Here is a 21,539-nt window from a genome sequence, read left to right as displayed (position 1 = left end):
TGAACATAATGATGACGTTTAGAAGTACGATTTTTATTATTTTTATTTATAGTTATGGAGGATATAATTATATTAAAGAGTTTGACTATAATTATTAAAATGATGATTAATAATGAAGATTTCTGATTAAGATGGTGATAAATTATGATAATGATGATGAAGATAATGATGATGATGATATGGCTGTTGGTTGTGGTAAGGACAATGTGATGACCTGAATCCTAATGGAAGTAAAAAGGAGCACCTTTACACAACAGGAACATGTGTGGTTTCCTATTTGCACACACAAACTTCTCTCTCACAAACACACACATAAACACACATACACACACACGCATTAGCCCCGTCACAGACAGTAACCACTTAACTGTCCTTCAAGTTACTTGCACGCATGTTCTGGACGTGAAGGATGGGCAGGTGTGTTTGTCAACAGGATTCCGGTGTGGGTGATCGATAGAGTAGGTCTGAAAGCTTCACAGAGCCCAACACAAATTCACTTTTTTTCAAGTGAATCTTTCTGTAAAATGTATGGTCCCAAAATAAATAAACGCCAGCAAGCGTAAGCATAAAAAAATATTTTTTTTGGATATCAGTCTTGCATACCCATGTCAAGAATGTTTTTATTATGATAGGAATAACAATTAAAAATATCTAAATGACTAATTCCTAAAAAACACAAACACACATAATACTGTGATACATGTGCACATCTCTGACCACTAGATGTCAGTCTTGAGTCGTGCAAACCCACACACCCTGGTTCCTTAGCAACAGGGTGTAATTGTTTCTCCAGACCAGGCTAGTCGAGGAAGGAAAGTGAATGTGGATCCAGCCGCTCTCCCGTTCTTTCTCTAATAATTGTTCTATGTTCTGAAAGAACGGGTTTTGGAATCTGCAGCCCGTGGTTCAGGTAAATTCGTTTTAACGGCATGTAGTCGTTTGCACGCTATTAGCTTATTAACCAACTAGCGTATGAGTGTTAACCGCTTTGGCTTGGCATTACTGTTCCTACCCGACTCTCCCTGTTATTATGTTATATTTAAATATATTAATACGAACACCTAACAGGTCCTGTGTGCTAATGTATAGTTGTATTATCAGAGAATGGAATATGATATGAGTGATGTCCTTGTTTAGCATCAGTTAGCTTTAGCTAGCCTCGCTTGAATAACGCTAGGATTAATGCTCAATTGAGACCAAAGCATGTGTACATTATGTTTACGATACATTTTCAACCATAAATTGCCACTAACGCTTATTTGCATTAATATATTTAGGATAAACCGCATGTTTAACCCTGAACGGAAACTAAAGCACGATTACATGAACTGTTATACATTGTTTACATAAAAATACGGTATAAAAATCGAATCAGATGAACTGGATTCACTTACATGCTTGAGTGGGTCATGTGCCACTTTAGAACTTCTGCAGTTAATGATGAGTGGAATTGAATATGTTTGTTCGAATTGGAATGATGCTCAGTTCTAGAGAATTGTTTTTATTGGACTACCATAGCAGTGACGTTTGGGTGAGATATATGGGAATTTCATTACAAGCTGTGGTTTTTCGTAACATAGTTTTACTGACAATTATCAGTAAAAATGTCAATATTAAAACATACTAATGTATGAGATTGAGGCTTTTTTGCATAAAATCCAAGGAAATTCGTTTTAGCATTTTAGTTGATAGAATCAACTTCTTGTAATAACTTCCCGTCACGTTATTGGTGAAGTACAACTCTGCTATGTCTTTAACAGGAGGATCGTGGTGCATGCAGACTGAGGGATGGGTCTGTTTGACAAGCTAGCAGGGTGGTTGGGATTGAAGAAGAAAGAGGTGAACGTCTTGTGTCTTGGCCTGGACAACAGTGGCAAGACCACCATCATCAACAAGCTCAAGCCCTCCAATGTAGGTCACCTTATATTTACCCATGTATTCAAATATTTGATATAAATAAATCAATATTAAATATACGTACATATTTCAGAGATGGTATCTGGTTTACATTTATGCCACAAAGATCAAACTCATAAACTCTAGTTCGACGGCAACAATTGCGGCGGTAGTTGGAAGTAGGTATACTTAATAGCCTATTTACGTTTCCCAATCCTCTTGCTTCTATTGTTTTAAACAACATTCCATTGAATAAAGTTATCACTATCCGTTATATGTAGTGATCTGATCTCGATAGCAGTCGGTGCTACAAGGGGCTGTGAATATAGGTTGCCTTTGCTTTGATATCTTGATGGTGTGCAGATGTATCACGACATATTTGTTTTTATGTACCAACTTTCTCTGAAAGAGTAATAGCTTTTAGTTGCGAACTGGGAAAAAACCTGAAAACGAACGTCCCTCCAAAACATGGCTGCATTAAAGAATGCACATCCACTTCTCATGATCTCCCTCATCCATCTAGCCTTATGAGGCGCATCCTAGAGGCGGGTTCAGATTCTCAGACACAAAGTATACCGCCATGGTGTGTGTAGTGTGAAGCCTTCTTCTTTGCAAAGATTGTTTTTGATGTCCGTCCAAGGGAGAGCTTCTCGGACACAAGGTGATAAGCTATAGTGTGTGTGGATTTGTGGATCACCATCCACCTAACTATGACTGCAAAGCTAAAACAATTGCATGACAAGAAAGTGGCTAAACAAAAACCTATCACCAACAGTCTGTTGATTATAGCCAATACAAAGGATCCATTTCAGAAGACTACAGTCGACACCTGTTTTCCCACCAAATGTGCCGTTGTCTCACAGTTTACATTTTCCCCAATTTTTTCAGATTGAGTTGCCAAAGTTAACAGAGCATACATTGGCACACCAGCAAAATAAAGTTTTCATTGGTGAAAATTGGCATGTGGCACGCAGCCCGAGGTAGTCATTCAATTAATCGACCACAATTAACACGGAACGTCTGAACCAATGGTTTTGTAGAGACAAGGCTAAGGTGAGGGTCACATTAGTGACCCTTGCCCTAAACCTAAACCTAAACCGCTACAACACTTACAATGGTTGTTAGGGTTGATGTGTAGCTTATTTTGATAGTCTAGCAGCTGCCTTGTTCTAACCCAACTGTAGTCTAGGGATAGATGCTGAGTATTATTGGATAGCGCCGGTCCCTACTGGACAACAGATGTAATTTAGCCTTGTGGATATAATCTGGCTCAATTATATATTGTGCATTGTCCTTGTCAAATAAACGTAAAATACTAGCCTACCACCCAAACGCAAATTCCAATCCTATAGCATGTCAGTTAACAGTCGCTGGTGAAAGAAGATATTATGCCTTTCCCGGAAGTCCCTCCCTCCCTCTAGGCAATATCTCCAGATTCAAAGCTTCCAGGCGTCTCCCTCGTGAGAAGAGAGTGCCTGCGAATGAGGAAAGTGATCAAAGTTGAGCACTTATTATAGTTACTCCAAAAAGGCAGCAGCATGTATCAATGGTACACCTTCATTTTCAATATAGATACAATCAAAAGGTATCTATTTGATGAAATCATGATAATCAGATGATGAATTTGTTGGTAAGCTGTTCTCCATGTTACATATGTTTTTTATCTGAATACATTTATTTTCACTTATCTCCCCCCAGGCCCAGACACAGGACATTGTGCCCACCATTGGCTTCAACATAGAGAAGTTCAAGACCTCGAGGTATGAGGTCATCGAAGACGGAACACTATAGAATTCTCTGCCTGCTATTGTGGTTGGTATGCGTTGTGCCGGTGATGCTGATGTGGCTTCATGTGGTCTCTCTCCAGTCTGTCCTTCACGGTGTTCGACATGTCGGGTCAGGGTCGCTACAGGAACCTCTGGGAGCATTACTACAAGTGAGTCCTCTCCAACGCGGCGCTGAAGACATAACTGTTCATGGGCTTTACTGTCGCTTATTCACAAGACTTGGTTAGGTTTACGTAATGCATTAAGGGGTGCTTACATTTAGGTAAAACCATACATGTTGGGAACATCATCAGATAGGTCTAGTCTGCACATGCAGTCCTGGTTAAACTCATCCCCCTCTCCTATCTGTCTTACAGGGAGGGCCAGGCCATCATATTTGTGATTGACAGCGCTGACAAGCTAAGGATGGTGGTGGCAAAGGAGGAGCTGGACACCCTGCTCAACCACCCGGGTCAGTCCCATGCTGGGGGTCTATGACTAACGTCAAATGACTTGGGGTCTCAGACTGGAGGCCCCTGACCGGAGGCCCCTGACTAGGGGTCCCATACTAGATAGCCCGGACTGGAGGCTCCTGACTGGAGTCCCCGTCTGGAGGTCTCTGACTGAAAGCCTCTGACTGAAGTCCCCCGACTGTCTGTCTCAGACTGGGAGCCCCTGACTGGAGGCGCTGAGGCCCCAGGAGGGGGGCCACTGTCTTCTGTCCAGTGCTATTCCAGTCCCTGATGAGGGACTCAGTGACTCTGTGTGGGCTCTGGTGCCTCACAGCTAGATATATAGCTCCTTTATGGAGATCCATTCACAAATACATCTTTGCAAAAAGAGGCTTTATCTCTATCCTGAACATATAGTCACAAGCTGCCTACTGATGCTTTTGATTGCACGTTCTTCGTTATTTATATAATTGGTTCAACGTTTGATGAAAACATTTCAACCACGTTGAATACCTGTATGTCTTTTCGAAAGGGCAAACATGGTTTCTACTATATCTTTTGAATTCACTTAAGAAGCGTTGTTATTGTTACCGACCCCCAGTGTGTTTTGCTGCCAATGTTTTGTTTCTCCCCAGACGTTAAACATCGCCGTGTCCCCATCCTGTTCTTCGCTAACAAGATGGACGTCCGTGAGGCTCTGTCTTCAGTCAAAGTCTCCCAGCTGCTCTGCCTGGAGAATATCAAAGACAAACCTTGGCACATCTGGTACATACACCCAATCACCCTGACACAACTCACTCACTCACTCACTCACTCACTCACTCACTCACTCACTCACTCACTCACTCACTCACTCACTCACTCACTCACTCACTCACTCTCACAGTCTCATACACACACACTTTCTGAATCTCATACACACACAGTCAATCACTGTCACACACACACACACACACACACACACACACACACACACACACACACACACACACACACACACACACACACACACACACACACACACACACACACACACACACACACACACACACACACACAAATTATGTCTAGCAGGCATGCATAAAAAGGCCTCTTTATTTAATGTTTAATTATTATGACAAGACTTTGCTTGTTTCATTTGAAGGTATAATATGTACAATTTCCTCATTATTATATCGAAAAATGACTCAAACTATGTTAAATATTATGTTGAGTTGTGTACTTAAATTATCTAAATTGTTTTCAACAATGTTCAGACCTAGAGAAATCCGTAGATTGTTTTAAGTTACAGGTCCGTTACATTTGGTCCCGTGTCAGGGTTTCCCGCAGAAAAAGATACTTATTTTTTGGACGTCGTAGTTAAGACAGCAGCCGTGTGTTGCTTAGGCGGCCACCTCAGCTGTAAGCTGCTGTGGGAAACCCTGGGTGTCATATGTAATTCACCCTCTCACCTCCAGGGAAACGTGGTTAAACAGTAACAGCATGTTTAACTCTGACAAGTGGCTCATGCCAACCACCGCATTGCTTCACGACATCATCAAACCATTTTCTCCTTTGTTCCTGAAGAGTGGGGGTCAACATACTGAGTGACCCCCACTCTGCTGTGTGTTTGTCTTCCAGCGCCAGCGATGCCCTCAGAGGAGAGGGTCTACCGGAGGGGGTGGACTGGCTGCAAGGTAGGGTTGTAAACTCTATAGTTTTGAAATCTAAATCTATAGTCTTTAGATTTCATTACACTAGATTAGATTAAATTAGACTACCGTAGACTTGATTACATTCGTTGATACTAGATTAGGTTAGTTGGTTTTTATTCAATTACAGTATGGATTATTTATTTATTACTGAGGGGAATTTCAGAATTCATGTTTTTAAACCCTATACACAAGTATTTTTTCAAACAACTGCAATTAGGTTAGACTCAATACAATTTGAGATATTATATAAAATGGTACTTAATTAATCCCAACGTGACACACAGTCATTAGACTAAAGCTTGTGAATGAGTGCCAAGGTAGTGCACCACCACTGCTAGATAACTAGACACAACATGTTGTGTTTCTGTGTAGAGTTTAACTGGTGTGTTTATTTCCTGTTGCTCCGTGTGACGGAACTCCCATCTGGTTCCACGTGCTGGAGACCTAATTACGTGGGAAGGAATGTGTGTGTGTGTGTGTGTGTGTGTGTGTGTGTGTGTGTGTGTGTGTGTGTGTGTGTGTGTGTGTGTGTGTGTGTGTGTGTGTGTGTGTGTGTGTGTGTGTGTGTGTGTGTGTGTGTTTGCCTGAACAGATGTTCTCTCACCTTTTCTCTGCCTCCGTGCGTCTGTCTGTAATATATATATATTTATATACATATATATAAAGAGAGAGAGATATTTACAAAAAACACTCTAACATGTCTTAAAAGTCACTTTAAGGTCTGCTCTATTCACTATAAAATAACGTAACTACGCAACTACATTTTTGCAAACACATCCACTCATTTTTATATCTTTAGTCTTATAGAGTGGTAACATTCAAAAATAACATGGTCTTTCTTTGAAACAGGATTTTTCGAGTCAGTTTTACCAAAAGGGCTTGGACTTACTATTGATAAGTAAACGTATCTGATAGCATTTCCCTTTCTAGCTAGGCTAAGAATCCTGCTAGTGAGCATTAGCGTTTTCATTTTTGTAAAAATAATTGTCGCAACTGCAGCTGACATCTTGGGGAGGATCCCGGCTATAGATCACATGTCTCTGTTTCATAAAGGCTGGCGTAGGAAACTGGAAGCAGCTCACTCTCAGTTCTGCCAGTCCACTCCCACAGTTTTAATGATGAGTGGGACATATAATGGTCCATCATAGTAAACAGTGTTCACCCGTCAGTTCTCTCTATCTGGGCCATGAGTCTCACTGATTACATCCAGAGGCCAACAAGATGTGTGTGTAAAACGTGTTTAAAGCCAGTTTGATTAAAAATGTGTGCACGGCGCATTCAAAGCATGTCTCCATGTGTTCAGATCAGATCCGGACCCTGCGGACGTGAGGGCCTGACGTCGCCCTGGAGAGACGCAACCAGCACCTTTGTCTCCATGACAACGATGAAGGAGCGTGGTACACCCCCCCCCCCCCCCCCCCCCCACCCCAACGAAGAGATCCAAACCCCGAACAACAGATAAAGGCTGGACCAGCTAACTCAACATTATCATGTCGTTCTCCTCTCTAAACAACGTCCTGACACCAAGATCCACTGCTGAGTATAATACCATTCAGTGGTGAGGTGATCCAGGGGATATTGCAACCATGCAGCCATGTCTACATGTGTTTGAATGTTTTATGTTTAGTGTGACACTGGGCCGATTTACTGTGGGACATGTATACCACACACTGTGGGGTGGCTGCTGTCATATTATAGCGTCATAAGGAACACTCCTATTGGGCCCAACTCTGCTTGACGTCACTTCCTTGGCAAGTCCCTCTTCCCAGTTGAGATCACAATGAGTTTTACTTATTATTTTACTTCACAACATAAAGTGATTAAATGAAAAATAGCACGGCAGCAGCAGATAAAATGAACCAATGGGAAGTTGCAACAATTGTTACCTCCTCTGGCTTCGTCCCCTGCTCGAGGGGTGTGTGTGTGTGTGTGTGTGTGTGTGTGGTGTGTGTGTGTGTGTGTGTGTGTGTGTGTGTGTGGTGTGTGTGTGTGTGTGTGTGTGTGTGTGTGTGTGTGTGTGTGTGTGTGTGTGTGTGTGTGTGTGTGTGTGTGTGTGTGTGTGTGTGTGTGTGTGTGTGTGTGTTTGTGTGTGTCGACATTCCCACTTCATTATCCAGGTCTTCTCTAGTCCCTCCCCCCTGTAACGACCCTCGCCTCATCTACTGGACGCTGCAGAGTATTCGTCCCTCAGGGGTCACCCAGGGGTCAACCTGTAACCCGCTGGTTCCCTAGGGCAGTGGTTCCCAAACTTTTTGTGCCCAAGGCACACCAAAGGACAAATAAAAATTTCAAGGCACACCTATTGTGCAAAGTAGCCTTATAACACGTGTTATCCCTAATATCATCTGTTTATCTGTTAAGTTTATAATTATTTACTAATGCCAAATAAGATGTGACAAAGACAACTATTCTACTCATGAAATATTTATTAACAAAATACTTCACAAAAATATTTAAACTTTATCAAATTGGGCTTAATCAAACACACCCATTTCAACCAGACAGGTGAGGCAAAGGAAACAGAAATTCAGCAGAGAACTGTCCATGAGAAAGCTGCATGGTCCTGAATCTGACCCACAAATTATAACTAACATTTAGAATCAGGCTTTTTTTGTAAATATTCTGCCTACTAACAAATCAGTGGGACACATGTGCCTGTCGGTGCGCACCGATTTTTTTAATCCTTGGTGGCACGGAGGAGAGGGCCACTCGCAAGTCCTGCTCAACAGAGAGCCGTGACTTGGTCTTGTTCTTCATGTAAACAAGAGTGGAGAACGCCAACTCACACCGGTAGGTGGTGGGGAAATGAAGAAGTTGGTCGATAGCGTGGTGGGAGATGGTTGGATATTCTGATGCACAAACCAACCAAAACTGATCGAGTGTGAGCTCACTAAATTTCAGTTTCAGCGTGCGGTCCGCACGGAGCTCTGCACTCTCCTCTCTCCTTCCTAGTGAGCTTCTCGTTTGAGGACTCGGACTCCTGGTTGAATGGGTCTCGGATCCAGTCATTGTCCTCGATGTCCGCCACACGTGGAAAATAGCGCTCAAACCTCTCTTTTAAGGTCTGAAGGTGTTCGGCATAGCCTATATAGCGCGCTCACTGGCTTGATGTGTCACAGTCTAAATTAAATTCCCACCGCGCAACTGCGCGAACAGCGAAATGTGGGATCCTCTTTGAGGATTTTTTAAATAGTTTTTAGATAAAGAGTTTGCCTCTGTATTATGGAATGAGTGCATTCAAAGTAGTATATAGTAAATTAAAATAATTATTTTTGTATAGTTGTATACTATATTGCAGTAGGCTTGTCACAAAATCCCACGGCACACTTGGACTTGCCACACGGCACACCAGTGTGCCGCGGCACACAGTTTGGGAACCACTGCCCTAGGGAACGGGTGCCCTGATTTCAAGAAGGCAAACCTGTTCTCCCTATATTTCTATCCATCTATCTTTCTTTCTACCTTTATGTCTCCATCTCGTTCCTTCTCTTTTCTCTTCCACCTCTTTGTCTGCATCTTTCTTTCTCTAGTATTTATCTCTACTTCTTCTTCCTCCACTCTCTCTCCCTCTCTCTTCCTTTTATGAACACAAGTGAAATGTAGATATATAAATATTAAATGCAAACCTTGCCAGACAATGAACGTCAATGTTGTTTGTTGTATCAATTCCATAGACGGCGCGTCATTTTGCTGTTCGGCCACTTTGAGAGATGTGTGAGTGTGAACTTTGACCTTTAGTTTCTACAGCTACAAGATTTATGATAATGTATCCATATGTTGATAGTGCACATGATTAGTGTTTCAGTGAGTTTGGAACGCTACATTCTGTGAATGTATATTGAAACATCCATCTGTTATTCTTCTATTTTCTGTAGCTATGTAATTGACAGATGTTGCTGTTAGGAATAGGGCAAAACCAATGTTCATTTGTTCTAAATGAGAACATTTGGTCTGTCAGGTCCCAGAGAAGATGACTTTTAAAGCCACGGCAGATTTATGGAAGTGCGGTAATATGTTCCTTTTTGCCTGGATCCATTTTATCCCGAGAGCAGTGGATGAGGCCAGTAGTGTCGTTTGTCTCTTGGACAACGGTATGGTTCGTCTGTGACTTCATTTTAACTACCCGCCATAACTCCCATCGTTAACCTCTCACAACCAACCTGGAGCTTATTCACAGCAAATAGCATAAAAGACAGCTGATGCATTGGCAGCTTTCTTGAACCTGAATGAGATGTCTGGACTATTTAGAGAGCAGCCGCGTCCAACAGCAGCTTACACCACTTGCCAGTAGCCTACTGTGGTAGACTTTTATTTTTCCTCAGCAACATAGTGATTTTTATATTTCAGATACATGTCATTAATATTGCGGCTGGGGGTTAGGACATATTGCTCAAGGTTCGAACCACACCATTTCGAAGCCGTACGCATGGGTATCGGACCCAGTACCTTTCACCTGGCAGTCAAACACACAATCCTGAGTTTTTAAGTGAGTACCTAGGTCTAAACTTAGGCAACTATAGACACTAGTAGACACTTATTTTCCTCTCCCAGGAAAGGATAGCAGCTTCAGTAGTAATGAGGGCGTTTTTTGAGATCGCCACAGACGGTGTTTACATCCTCATTATCAGCAGCTTGTCAAGACTGGGACGCTTCTACAGCGCTGCTACCGTTGGAAGATAGCTCTCCCAATACAGTCAATTATAACCGCTGTTGATGGAGTGCAATATACTGCAAACAACAGTATACCCTGTTTATATATTCAATGAAATGAATTTATTAATTATGGTAATAATAAAAAGATTAATAACGGTGTGTGTGTGTGTGTGTGTGTGTGTGTGTGTGTGTGTGTGTGTGTGTGTGTGTGTGTGTGTGTGTGTGTGTGTGTGTGTGTGTGTGTGTGTGTGTGTGTGTGTGTGTGTGTGTGTGTGTGTGTGTGTGCGTGCGTGCGTGCGTGCGTGCGTGCGCGCGCTTGTTTGTTTGTACCTGTGCTGCCAGGGACAGCTGCTCGTTAGTCCTCAGCCTGGAATGTTTTAATTTAACTGGAATCAAACATTATGTCGTCCAGGTCCCGACCGCGTTTTACGTTTGGGTGCCTAGAGTGCAACACGAACAAGTTTCCCATTGTTTGTAGTATTTGTTTTGAGTAACGTAGTAACGTAAATTAAATAACAGTCATTACAAAAATGGAGAAATCCGTCTTAGTGCGTCTTATGTTGGTATTGTGCCGTGCCGTGGCATCTGCTGTGGACTCAATACGTCCTTTTTCCAGCAACGCGCAAAAGAGAAGCCTGACAGGCCACAATTTGACATCAAAATAAAGGTTAGGACATTTGAATCAAAAGTTGATTCAATTATTCACATAATACTATTGCACGTTGGTTGGTACTGGGCAAGTAACCCACTAACTAGAAGACTCTGTCAGCAGGTCTCTGTCCATTGCGCTGATGCAGCCTGGATAACACAAAAGTCTGGCGTCTCAACTGCCGAAACATCTCCCTTCCTCTCATATGAGATGTATTGAAACATGCATGGAAGATTACCATTCGATATTTGGGACGCTTGATAAAGTAGAAAGTTTTCCCTTTGCTCATATTCGAACTATGGGCCGAGCACTAACGCGCACGCCTTTCCGCGCATTTATAGCCTCCTCGCGCGTCATGGTGTCTGGGTTTGTGGAAGTGAAAGTATTTTCATATTCATCCTTCACATCTTTTCATTACACGCGGATCCTCCTCCTAATTGGCCGTCAGTTTGACAGTTGGAAGAATAAATGGCCGAAGCTTCGGGGACAAGACTCACACGAGGCCATTAAATATAAAACACTTCGTGTTGGATATTAAGATAGGGGGGAAACGAGCCAAATCAAATACAGACGATTAAACTGATTAAATTAAAAGTATATGGGCTTTTAAAATATATTTACCTAAAGAAACGTGGCCATAATTTGGGATCACTGTGTAGCTTGGCGTATATATTCACTTCGAAAGAAAACGCGTGTCAGGATTCGTGATACAGCTTTCGGTGACGTGTTTGGACGAATTATGTTAATGTAAAGGACGTTGGGTTTTCGGTGACGTGTGAGCTGGAGTCTAACTGAGCTTCACTGAGAGGACCTTTCCAAGATCCGAGTTGACGCTTTGTCCAAGGAGGATCGAAGGACGATCCATCACATTTTCGTCAAAAGTCAACATTTTTCTACACGATACTGACAAAGTTTGAAGTACATGATTGCGAAAGTACCTCAGGTAGGTTTTTATATTTGATCAATAATCGTTTGTTGGTGGTAGCTCCTCGCTTGGAATGAAAAATCATAATGCGTGGATAAAAAATAAGTTGTTTTCAGTTAATAAACATGTGGTTTGAAACCAAACTATGGGCATGTGCCCTTCTGGAATATTATTCGGATATGACAATCCATATTTTTAAGTAAAAAAGGACGCGCGTAAAAAGCGCTTTACGCGCATCTCTCAAACTGCAATACAATCGCAGGCAGATACATTTTAATGAAACTCATATCTATATGATATGGTTACATTTACGATTCAGTTAGATTCTTGTTATCAGTCATCAGTCGCTACCTGGCCATTGAGAGTGTGTGTCCCATGACCACACCGTGCCATTCCGTGTGCCCCACGCAGGACTACTCCATGCCCTGCCGTTCCTAGCGAGACATAAGTGCGTTCCCAGCACGGGCAACCATGACTATCCACATAGAGGGTCTCGTGGCCATCGCGATCTTTTATATGCTCATCCTCGTTGTGGGCATCTGGGCCGCGTGGAAAAACAAGCACTCCGGGGAGACGGAGGGCACGGACCGCAGTGAGACCATCATGGTCGGGGGTAGGGATATCGGCTTGTTCGTGGGTGGATTCACCATGACAGGTAAGTCCAGTACTGACCCCCTGTCCTAATAGCCCCCAGTTTTTAATTTTGTCTTAACTGCTTTCAAACAAAAAGAAAATAAACCGTTTTTTACTTTATATCAAAAATAGAAGTAAAACAGCTCCAAGAAACACTTTTTGAAATGTGTTTTATTAAAACCAGTGTCTTAAAAATAGAATAAGTTGGTTCTTTCAATTTTGTTTAATTTTCTTTATTTAATTGTGTTTCATTTCAGCGACCTGGGTTGGAGGAGGGTACATCAACGGCACGGCTGAGTATGTATATCTACCTGGCTTCGGCTTAGCTTGGGCACAAGCGCCGTTCGGATACGCACTGAGTCTTGTAGTTGGTAGGTGCCACCGTTACTTTGTGTTGAAATTAATTAAACCTTGTTCTACGATAAAATTCACGATCAAGTCTTGCTGCCGCGCTTGTCCTCTGCGTATAGGTGGTCTTTTTTTCGCCAAGCCGATGCGCTCGCGCGGTTACGTCACCATGCTGGACCCGTTCCAGCAAATATACGGGAAGCGCATGGGGGGGCTGCTCTTCATCCCTGCCCTAATGGGAGAAATATTCTGGTCTGCGGCCATCTTATCTGCCCTTGGTGAGTCTCAAGTAGACATTGTGTGTGTGTGTGTGTGTGTGTGTGTGTGTGTGTGTGTGTGTGTGTGTGTGTGTGTGTGTGTGTGTGTGTGTGTGTGTGTGTGTGTGTGTGTGTGTGTGTGTGCGCGTGTGCGTGTGCTATGTCATGTGTGTTGTTATCTTTAAAGTTTTAATTCGTATACCTGTGGTTACAGGTGCGACCCTGAGCGTGATCGTGGACATCAACATCAAAATGTCTGTTGTTCTATCCGCTCTCATTGCCATTTTCTACACTCTGGTGGGAGGGCTCTACTCTGTGGCCTACACCGACGTGGTGCAGCTTTTCTGCATCTTCATTGGTCTGGTGGGTCTCTGCTGAACACAGGCCTAGCACGTTACATCCTAATCTTAATTTCTCATCTTTAAATCTCATACATTACAGCCTTTTTTTCCATTCAATTACTTTGATTCCATTAAAGCGATGCCTCGTCAGCTCCAATATAATTGAGCACACTGTGCTCTAATATAATGTCTTAAACACACTATGCCCTCATATAATGTATTGAGCGCACTGTGCTCTCATATAGTGTCTTAGGTACACTATGTGGAAAAGTGGAGGTCCTGAATATAGAAGGAAGCATTTCTCATAATCCCTGCATCTCACTTTATGATCAGCCAATTACTGACCATATCCTATCCTTCACATTTAAATGCCCGTTGGCTGAAGCACTTCAGGACACACATTCAATAAAACAAAGCTGACATATGACATGAATCACCACTTCAGCCACAACCAATATTAGGTAACTTTGTCCATCCACACTGTAACTTTGTGTGTGTGTATGTCTGTTTGTGTGTGTGTGTGTGTGTGTGTGTGTGTGTGTGTGTGTGTGTGTGTGTGTGTGTGTGTGTGTGTGTGTGTGTGTGTGTGTGTGTGTGTGTGTGTGTGTGTGTGTGTGTGTACAGTGGATCAGCGTACCGTTTGCCCTTACCAACCCGGCGGTGGCGGACATCACGGTGACGGCAGTGAAGGAGGTGTATCAGGCCCCATGGAGGGGCAGCATCAGCTCGGGTGACACATGGGTCTGGATAGACAACTTCTGCCTCCTGGTAACTCTCCCCTCTCTGTAACCCAGAATAATTAGAATCCAAAAGTTCAAGTTGTTTTAACCCAAAAGATGTTTGAACCCAAGCTGTTTCAACCCCAGCTGTCTTAACCCCCAAGCTGTTTGAACACTTGCCTTTTTAACTCAAGTTGTTCAAACTTGTATATACCCCATGCCAATTTAACCCCACGCTGAATCACCTCACAGGGTTTCAACCCAAGCTGCTGGAACCCAAACAGTTTTTAACTCAAGCTGTTTAAAATCAAGCTGTTAAACCCAAGAAGGTCAATCCAAGTTGTGTTACTCATCATATTATCTTACCTAATATCTATTATATCATCTCTGACCTCTTCTCTTATCCTGTCTCTTATCTCATCTCTTGTCATCTCTGATCTGATCTCTTTTCTAATACCGTCCATTATCTAAGATCTGTCTCTCATCTCGTCTCGTACCTCATTGTGTGTTGTATTGTCTAGATGCTGGGAGGTATCCCATGGCAGGTCTACTTCCAGAGGGTTCTGTCTGCATCCTCAGCCACCTATGCCCAGGTGCTCTCCTTCTTGGCTGCGTTCGGGTGCCTGGTGATGGCCGTGCCCTCTGTGCTCATAGGGGCCATTGGGGCCTCCACTGGTCAGTTCACACACACACACACACACACACACACACACACACACACACACACACACACACACACACACACACACACACACACACACACACACACACACACACACACACGCACACAGACACATGCACACTTGACACACGCACGCGTGAACACACCCACATAGACAAGGCGGCCCGCACAAACAGGAGCGCACACACACAAACATACACAGACACCCACACAGACATACAGGAGCCCATACACACACACACACACACACACACACACACACACACACACACACACACACACACACACACACACACACACACACACACACACACACACACACACACACAAACACACACACATTAACACATAGATGCAGGGGCCCACAAAGAGACACATGAACAAAAAACATTTACACACACTTAAACCCCGTCATGCACTCACTCACATAAACACATACTCAGATGTGTTTACATGTGTGTGTCTCTACATGTCGTTGTATGTGTATGTGTGTACATATGTATGTTTGTCTACGTGTGTTGGTGTGTTTGTTCTAAGGGCTCCACAATTGTGTGTGTGCATGTTTGCGTGTGGGTGTGTTTGCAAGCCCCTCTGTGGGGTCGTGCCTTTCGCGTATGTGTGTGTGTGTGTGTGTGTGTGTGTGTGTGTGTGTGTGTGTGTGTGTGTGTGTGTGTGTGTGTGTGTGTGTGTGTGTGTGTGTGTGCATGTGTATGTGTGTGTGTGTGTGTGTGTGTGTTGGAACCTCAGATCAGAGGCGGAATACTGCAGAGCAGATGCTGCGGTTCATCCATAATGAAGCAGAGCAGAATTTATACTGAGGAGCAAGGCACCACACACACACACACACACACACACACACACACACACACACACACACACACACACACACACACACACACACACACACACATACACACACACACAAACTCATTCTGTCAACTCTGCTTCAAACCACCATCAGTACTAATACACACACTTGTTAACCATTATTTGCGTGACAAAGATAATTATAATTATTACATACCGCTGTTGCATACAGTAATAGCATTGTGCATCTAACATAATTCAAGATAATACAGCGCATTCATTTTCTTCCATTTTACATCAATATGTACTCATTCAGCATAATTTATTCACTATTTTACATACTAATCATTAATTTAACATGATTCAATTCAATTTTCTAGACCATTTATTCATGTGGTCATCGGATGTCTGATGAATTACGGTGAATTTTAGATAGACATTCATTAATTAGCAGGTAGGGGGTTAAGCCTCTTGCACTAGGATGCTGACAGATAGACTGCAGACTCTGGGGATCAAACCCAGTACCCTAGCCAGTAGCTGCACCACTATCGAGTCACGGATCAAGGGTTCTTGTTAAGTTTGAGTGGTGTCTGTTTTGTCCAGACTGGAACCAGACGAGCTACGGAGCCATCTCCCCAAAGGACAAGGACCAGGCCGACATGATCCTGCCCATCGTCCTCCAGCACCTCTGTCCTCCCTTTGTCTCCTTCTTCGGCCTTGGAGCAGTCTCAGCTGCTGTCATGTCCTCCGCCGACTCCTCCATCCTCTCTGCCAGCTCCATGTTCGCCAGGAACATCTACCAAATGGCCTTCCGCCAGTCGGTAAGACCCATAACCCTAACCTAACCTTCACCGCTAACCCTTTTCCGCCTTCAAATCCAAGAAATCTCCCCACTAATGATAATTAGAACAATGTCTGACAATTAATTTGCTGCTATGAGTGCCCTACTCATCACTACGTTTGGCGTTATGTTGACAGGGAACCGATTCCCTAGAGATATGAGATGTTTTGTGAAATCCTTGTCCGGCTCCTTCTCATAAACTAATGTTACTCCTCTTCCTCCTCCTCCTCCTCCTCCTCCTCCTCCTCTCGCCCTCCTCCTCCTCCTCCTCTCGCCCTCCTCCTCCTCTCCTCCACCTCAAGGCATCGGACCGGGAGATCGTCTGGGTGATGCGGATCACCATCTTCGTGTTCGGGGGTCTGGCCACGGTGATGGCGCTGGTCACGGGTACGGTGTACGGCTTGTGGTACCTGAGCTCTGACCTGGTCTACGTCATCATCTTCCCCCAGCTGCTCAGCGTCCTCTTCATCAAGGGCACCAACACCTACGGCTCAGTGGCCGCCTACCTCTTCGGCATGGTGCTACGTATCGGGGGCGGGGAGCCGTACCTCCATCTGCCCCCCTTCATCTACTACCCCGGGTGGACCTTGGAGCAGCGAGTGGACCACCTGACGGGGGCCATTGAAGAGGTGGTGGTCCAGCGGTTTCCCTTCAAGACCATGTCAATGCTGGCCTCCTTTCTTGGCAACGTGGGGGTTTCCTACCTGGCCAAGTACCTGTTTGAGAGCGGCAAACTGTCGCACAAGTACGACTTCCTGGACGCCGTGGTGTCCAAGGACAGCGCTGAGATCATGGACAAGACCACTCTGGTCGCCCGCGGCAACAACATTGGCCTGTCGGAGATGGGGCCGGTCAAGCCGCGACTCAGCGTCACGCTGGCGGCCGCGTTCACGCGCCGGGACACGCTGCCCACGGAGATGGTGGAGGAGGAGGAGGAGTCCAGCCCGGACTCCTCCCACCATGACGGGGAATGAGTGTATAGGGATACTCATGGAAACAGACCACAACCTTCCTTCCTTGGATCCCCTGTATGTATATATATATATATATACATATATATATATATATATATATATATATATATACAAGAAAAACATAGATACTGTATATATATATAAGCAATATCATCTCCATTACAGGATATACTCTGAGCCAGAGAGAAGAGGGAGTCTGCAGAACACAAAACAACACACAACATAATACACAAAATTTGTCACAAACATAAACACACGCAATTCTACAAAGCACACATGAAAACTAAACATGTTAAACACACATTAAAACACATTCAATACACACCAAACAAACACATCATACAAACAGAGAATGCAACAAACGTAAAAGAAATGATATGCACACATACAACGTGTAAAAGACACAGAGAGAAACGCACGCACACACACACACACATACACACACACACACACACACACACACAAAGTCAACTTCCCATCCTGTATCATCATATTGTGTATTGCCCGGCCTGAATCAGATCAAAGACATGGAGACTCTCAGAGATACTTCTCATCCCATCCACCTTGTTTCCTCCATCACCAATCACACGATGTAGCCGGAGATAGAGAACAGAAGAGGAGCTAGGAGTTGATGAGAGACAATAGCAGCCTCTGTATCTCTCCATCGCTGAGCAGGTACGTAGAATGACTTCTGTCTGATGTCTGACTGACGGCGCTCACCTCAGAAGGTGTCTTCCGTTCTCTGTTGGACTAAAGCAATAACACTTGTTTAAATGCAATTCACGGTAGCATACAGAGAGGCATAGAACAATGCGATTTTGTCACTCACTTCTAAGTTGATAATCATTCAATTTTTGATTAAAGGTTTTTTATTAAACTCCATATTTTAGAATTATGCCAAATGGAATCACTTCCAATAAGAATACAATTATGAAACACAAATATTATATATATTTTATATATTTACTTCTAAAATATATATGTTGATTGTTTAAATTGACCTGATATATGGTTGAACTATAAAAAATATAGTCCATCCAGAAAAATAAATAAGACGATAGCTATATCATCTAAATAAGAATAAAAGAAAATACATGTTTTATTATTCGTATATCATATGAATATGTATTTCATCCAAATGTATTTAAGTGTCTATCTGAAAGGGATGGGACTCCAAGATCAGGCTCGTTAGGACATGTAGTCGCTGTAGTGTTGGTAGTTTATGTGAAACTGTAACTGTTTAGGAAGAGAAAGACTTCACAGCAGAATCATATTTTAAACTCAATCATACGTGAATTAATGTCAAATAAATATACAAGGTTTGCCTGTAAAAAAAAAAAGAAGCTGCCTTAAGTGTGTTCAAATGTATTTTTCTTCTTCTCCCTATTGTCAACTGTACCGTTGGAGTAAGTTTTTAAAATCAGCGAACAAAGACTTTTAAACGAATGTAACGATCTTATTGTCTCTGGCGGTGTACGTCCACCTGTGTCTGTGTGTGTACGTGTGTGTGTGTGTGTGTGTGTGTGTGTGTGTGTGTGTGTGTGTGTGTGTGTGTGTGTGTGTGTGTGTGTGTGTGTGTGTGTGTGTGTGTGTGTGTGTGTGTGTCAGTGTGTGCGTTATATGTGTTTTAGGTTGTGATTTGCAAGACAAACACTAAATATCGCAGCAAAAGACAGATTTTCCTCGTAGAAATATCATGTCAATTATTTGTTGTGAAAGCAAAGTACATCATTTGTTCTCTGTGATGTGTGTTTTAACATACAGGTGATTTAAAAAACGAGTATACTGTACAAAAAATGATGCTAGGGAAAATTCTGCGCTAGATTATCGAAGGCTGCCAAATTTATTTTTGATGTCCTTTAAGCATAAACAAAAGAAAGTAATAAATTATACAAACACAGATTTGTATCATTGCTTTGTTGCATTAGTATTAAAGGGACTGCAGAACTGTGATTACAAATGAGTCAGCATGATTTCAATTAATTGATACCTAATTTTTCAGAAACATTTGCAGATATTTCACATCTCAACTCATTTTTCATTACACCATGATACTTATTATGGATGTCTGATTATAATATTTTACCTAGCATACAGATAAATAAAAGATAGAAGTTATTGCTGCAAATAGATGACAAAATGTAGGGCCATTTTGATGGTGTCCCCGGCCGGACGAGGCCCCAGCCCGGGGATGAGGACATAGAAGGTAGGAAACGTGACTGAGATTACAATCGCTTGGCTGGCGTCTTTGTCCACCATCATCCCCGCAGTTAAAAGACAGCGTCTTAAAATAGCCCTGGCGGGTTATTTACATTACCTTGAGTGCTGTTAACTCTGGAGGGGGGGGGGGGGTTGCTTGGGTTGCTTGGATGACTGTTGGAGGGGTGGGAGAGAGGGGGTGGGGGTTTGGTTACGTAGGCCGTCGCCATTGTCACGGTTTGCTATACCAACCTCCATGGCTGTCTATGGGGATGGGATGACGTGCATGCCCCTCCTACTCCCCTGCCCATCAGCTCCTCCCCTGCCAGCCCCGCCCGGCCCCGCCCATGTAGGCCGTCCTTCGTGCGTCCTTGGGTGTAGGGGACCAATCCTATCAAGACACCGCGAAGACGACGAAGACGATGATGGGGAGGAGAAAGAGCGTTCTGTTCTCCATTCATAGGAAGTACATCGCAAAGCACTCCTCATAATTAAGCATCATGACAGAACCGGCTCGCAGCCAAGAAACAATCCACTTACTAAGAGAGGGTGGTTGGGGGGGGAGGAGTGGGGATAGGAGTGTTGTAGGAGGAGGGGCGGGGGTGAGTGGTCTTTGGTGGGGAGGGTTGGGGGTAGTAGAGAGCATAGCAGCAGCCATTCAATCTGGTATCTGAAGCCAAGTCATTCATTCATAACACCGGGATGAACCCAGATCGTCTTCATCTCTGAGATGCTCATTGCTGCTGCTAAGTTGCGGCTCAGTGGCTTGGCTTATATGTGCTCGGTTTGTGTCTGGACATCCTCCTCTTCCTCCTCCCTTTCCTCCTCTTCCTCCTCTACAGAAGTGATGAAAAGGATTAATATCTAAGCATAGTATGTATATATGAACAGTTTCAGAATTGACCACAATTAAATGTAATTCAACTAAGATCCCAAAGGATAGTTTGAAAGTGTAAGTGTAAAAAGCTGAAGTGCTATTCTCCATTAATTTGATCAATGGTAAAGACTGACCTCTAGAGAAAACTCCCCCAATAGCTTCTGAAGGCTAACAGCCAATAAGGGAGCTACATGCGACCTGGTAAGGAAATAAAATGTAATATAAATTGATTTGATGATTTGGACCGCCAACAAGATAAAACACAGTCAGATATTTAACCCTCAGCTTCTTTGTGGAACTGGATATGCAGGAATTCCGAGGCTATCACAAAGTCTGTTTGGTCTCTATCTTGGATGTTCCTAGATGAGATTAGAGAGAAGGGACTAAAGGGTGCAGATAGTCATCTCTCTTACAGCTCCCTGGCAGAGGGGACACAGACACATATATCGACAAATGCTTTTATTATGCAGAGATGGAGGGGGTAGTGTTGCTGGAGTTGTGGTGGGGATGATGGTTTTGAATCACCACCACGGCGATGGTAGAGGAAGGGTTTTAACCTAATGAGACGTGCACCACACACATACACACATACACTCTAGATAAGAAATCCTATATGCCTTTTTGCTATTTTTCTGTTCCCTTCTTCTCCGTATCCAGTGATTTAGAATATACTTTTATCCAAAGATTCGTACACTGAATGCTGTCATATGTTATTAAGGAGCAGCTAAGGTTTAGGGGTCATCTAAGACTAGACATTGGGGATCGAACCCAGAACCCTAACCATTAGCCTGTCCTGCAGAAGAAGCGTATAGGAGCAGTAAAAGTG

At 43.3% G+C, this 21,539-nt stretch overlaps 2 protein-coding genes across 3 annotated transcripts; both read left to right on the top strand.

The window, feature by feature from the left end:
- Nucleotides 1-745: 745 nt before the first annotated feature.
- arl6 (ADP-ribosylation factor-like 6) lies at nt 746-7,210 on the top strand. 2 transcript variants are annotated; one of them, XM_056607652.1, is made up of 8 exons: nt 746-910; nt 1,761-1,911; nt 3,595-3,656; nt 3,764-3,832; nt 4,040-4,134; nt 4,750-4,879; nt 5,735-5,790; nt 7,112-7,210. In XM_056607652.1, exons 2-8 carry the CDS (start codon nt 1,789-1,791, stop codon nt 7,135-7,137), a joined length of 561 nt encoding a protein of 186 aa, XP_056463627.1. In that variant the 5' UTR covers nt 746-910; nt 1,761-1,788; the 3' UTR covers nt 7,138-7,210. The 2 variants fall into 2 exon arrangements, with proteins under 2 accessions (XP_056463627.1, XP_056463628.1); XM_056607653.1 differs by lacking the exon at nt 746-910 and adding an exon at nt 961-1,531.
- A 4,754-nt stretch (nt 7,211-11,964) lies between these two features.
- On the top strand, nt 11,965-17,685 carry slc5a7a (solute carrier family 5 member 7a). The gene is made up of 9 exons (XM_056608355.1): nt 11,965-12,053; nt 12,447-12,690; nt 12,926-13,039; nt 13,139-13,294; nt 13,488-13,636; nt 14,239-14,382; nt 14,855-15,008; nt 16,426-16,643; nt 16,966-17,685. The coding sequence occupies exons 2-9, from the start codon at nt 12,507-12,509 to the stop codon at nt 17,635-17,637; spliced, it is 1,791 nt and encodes a 596-aa protein (XP_056464330.1). The 5' UTR covers nt 11,965-12,053; nt 12,447-12,506; the 3' UTR covers nt 17,638-17,685.
- The last annotated feature ends 3,854 nt before the right edge of the window (nt 17,686-21,539 follow it).

The sequence above is a fragment of the Gadus chalcogrammus genome, chromosome 14, assembly GCF_026213295.1.
Source record: "Gadus chalcogrammus isolate NIFS_2021 chromosome 14, NIFS_Gcha_1.0, whole genome shotgun sequence".
NCBI lineage: Eukaryota > Metazoa > Chordata > Actinopteri > Gadiformes > Gadidae > Gadus > Gadus chalcogrammus.
This window is presented reverse-complemented; position numbering and strand designations above follow the sequence as displayed.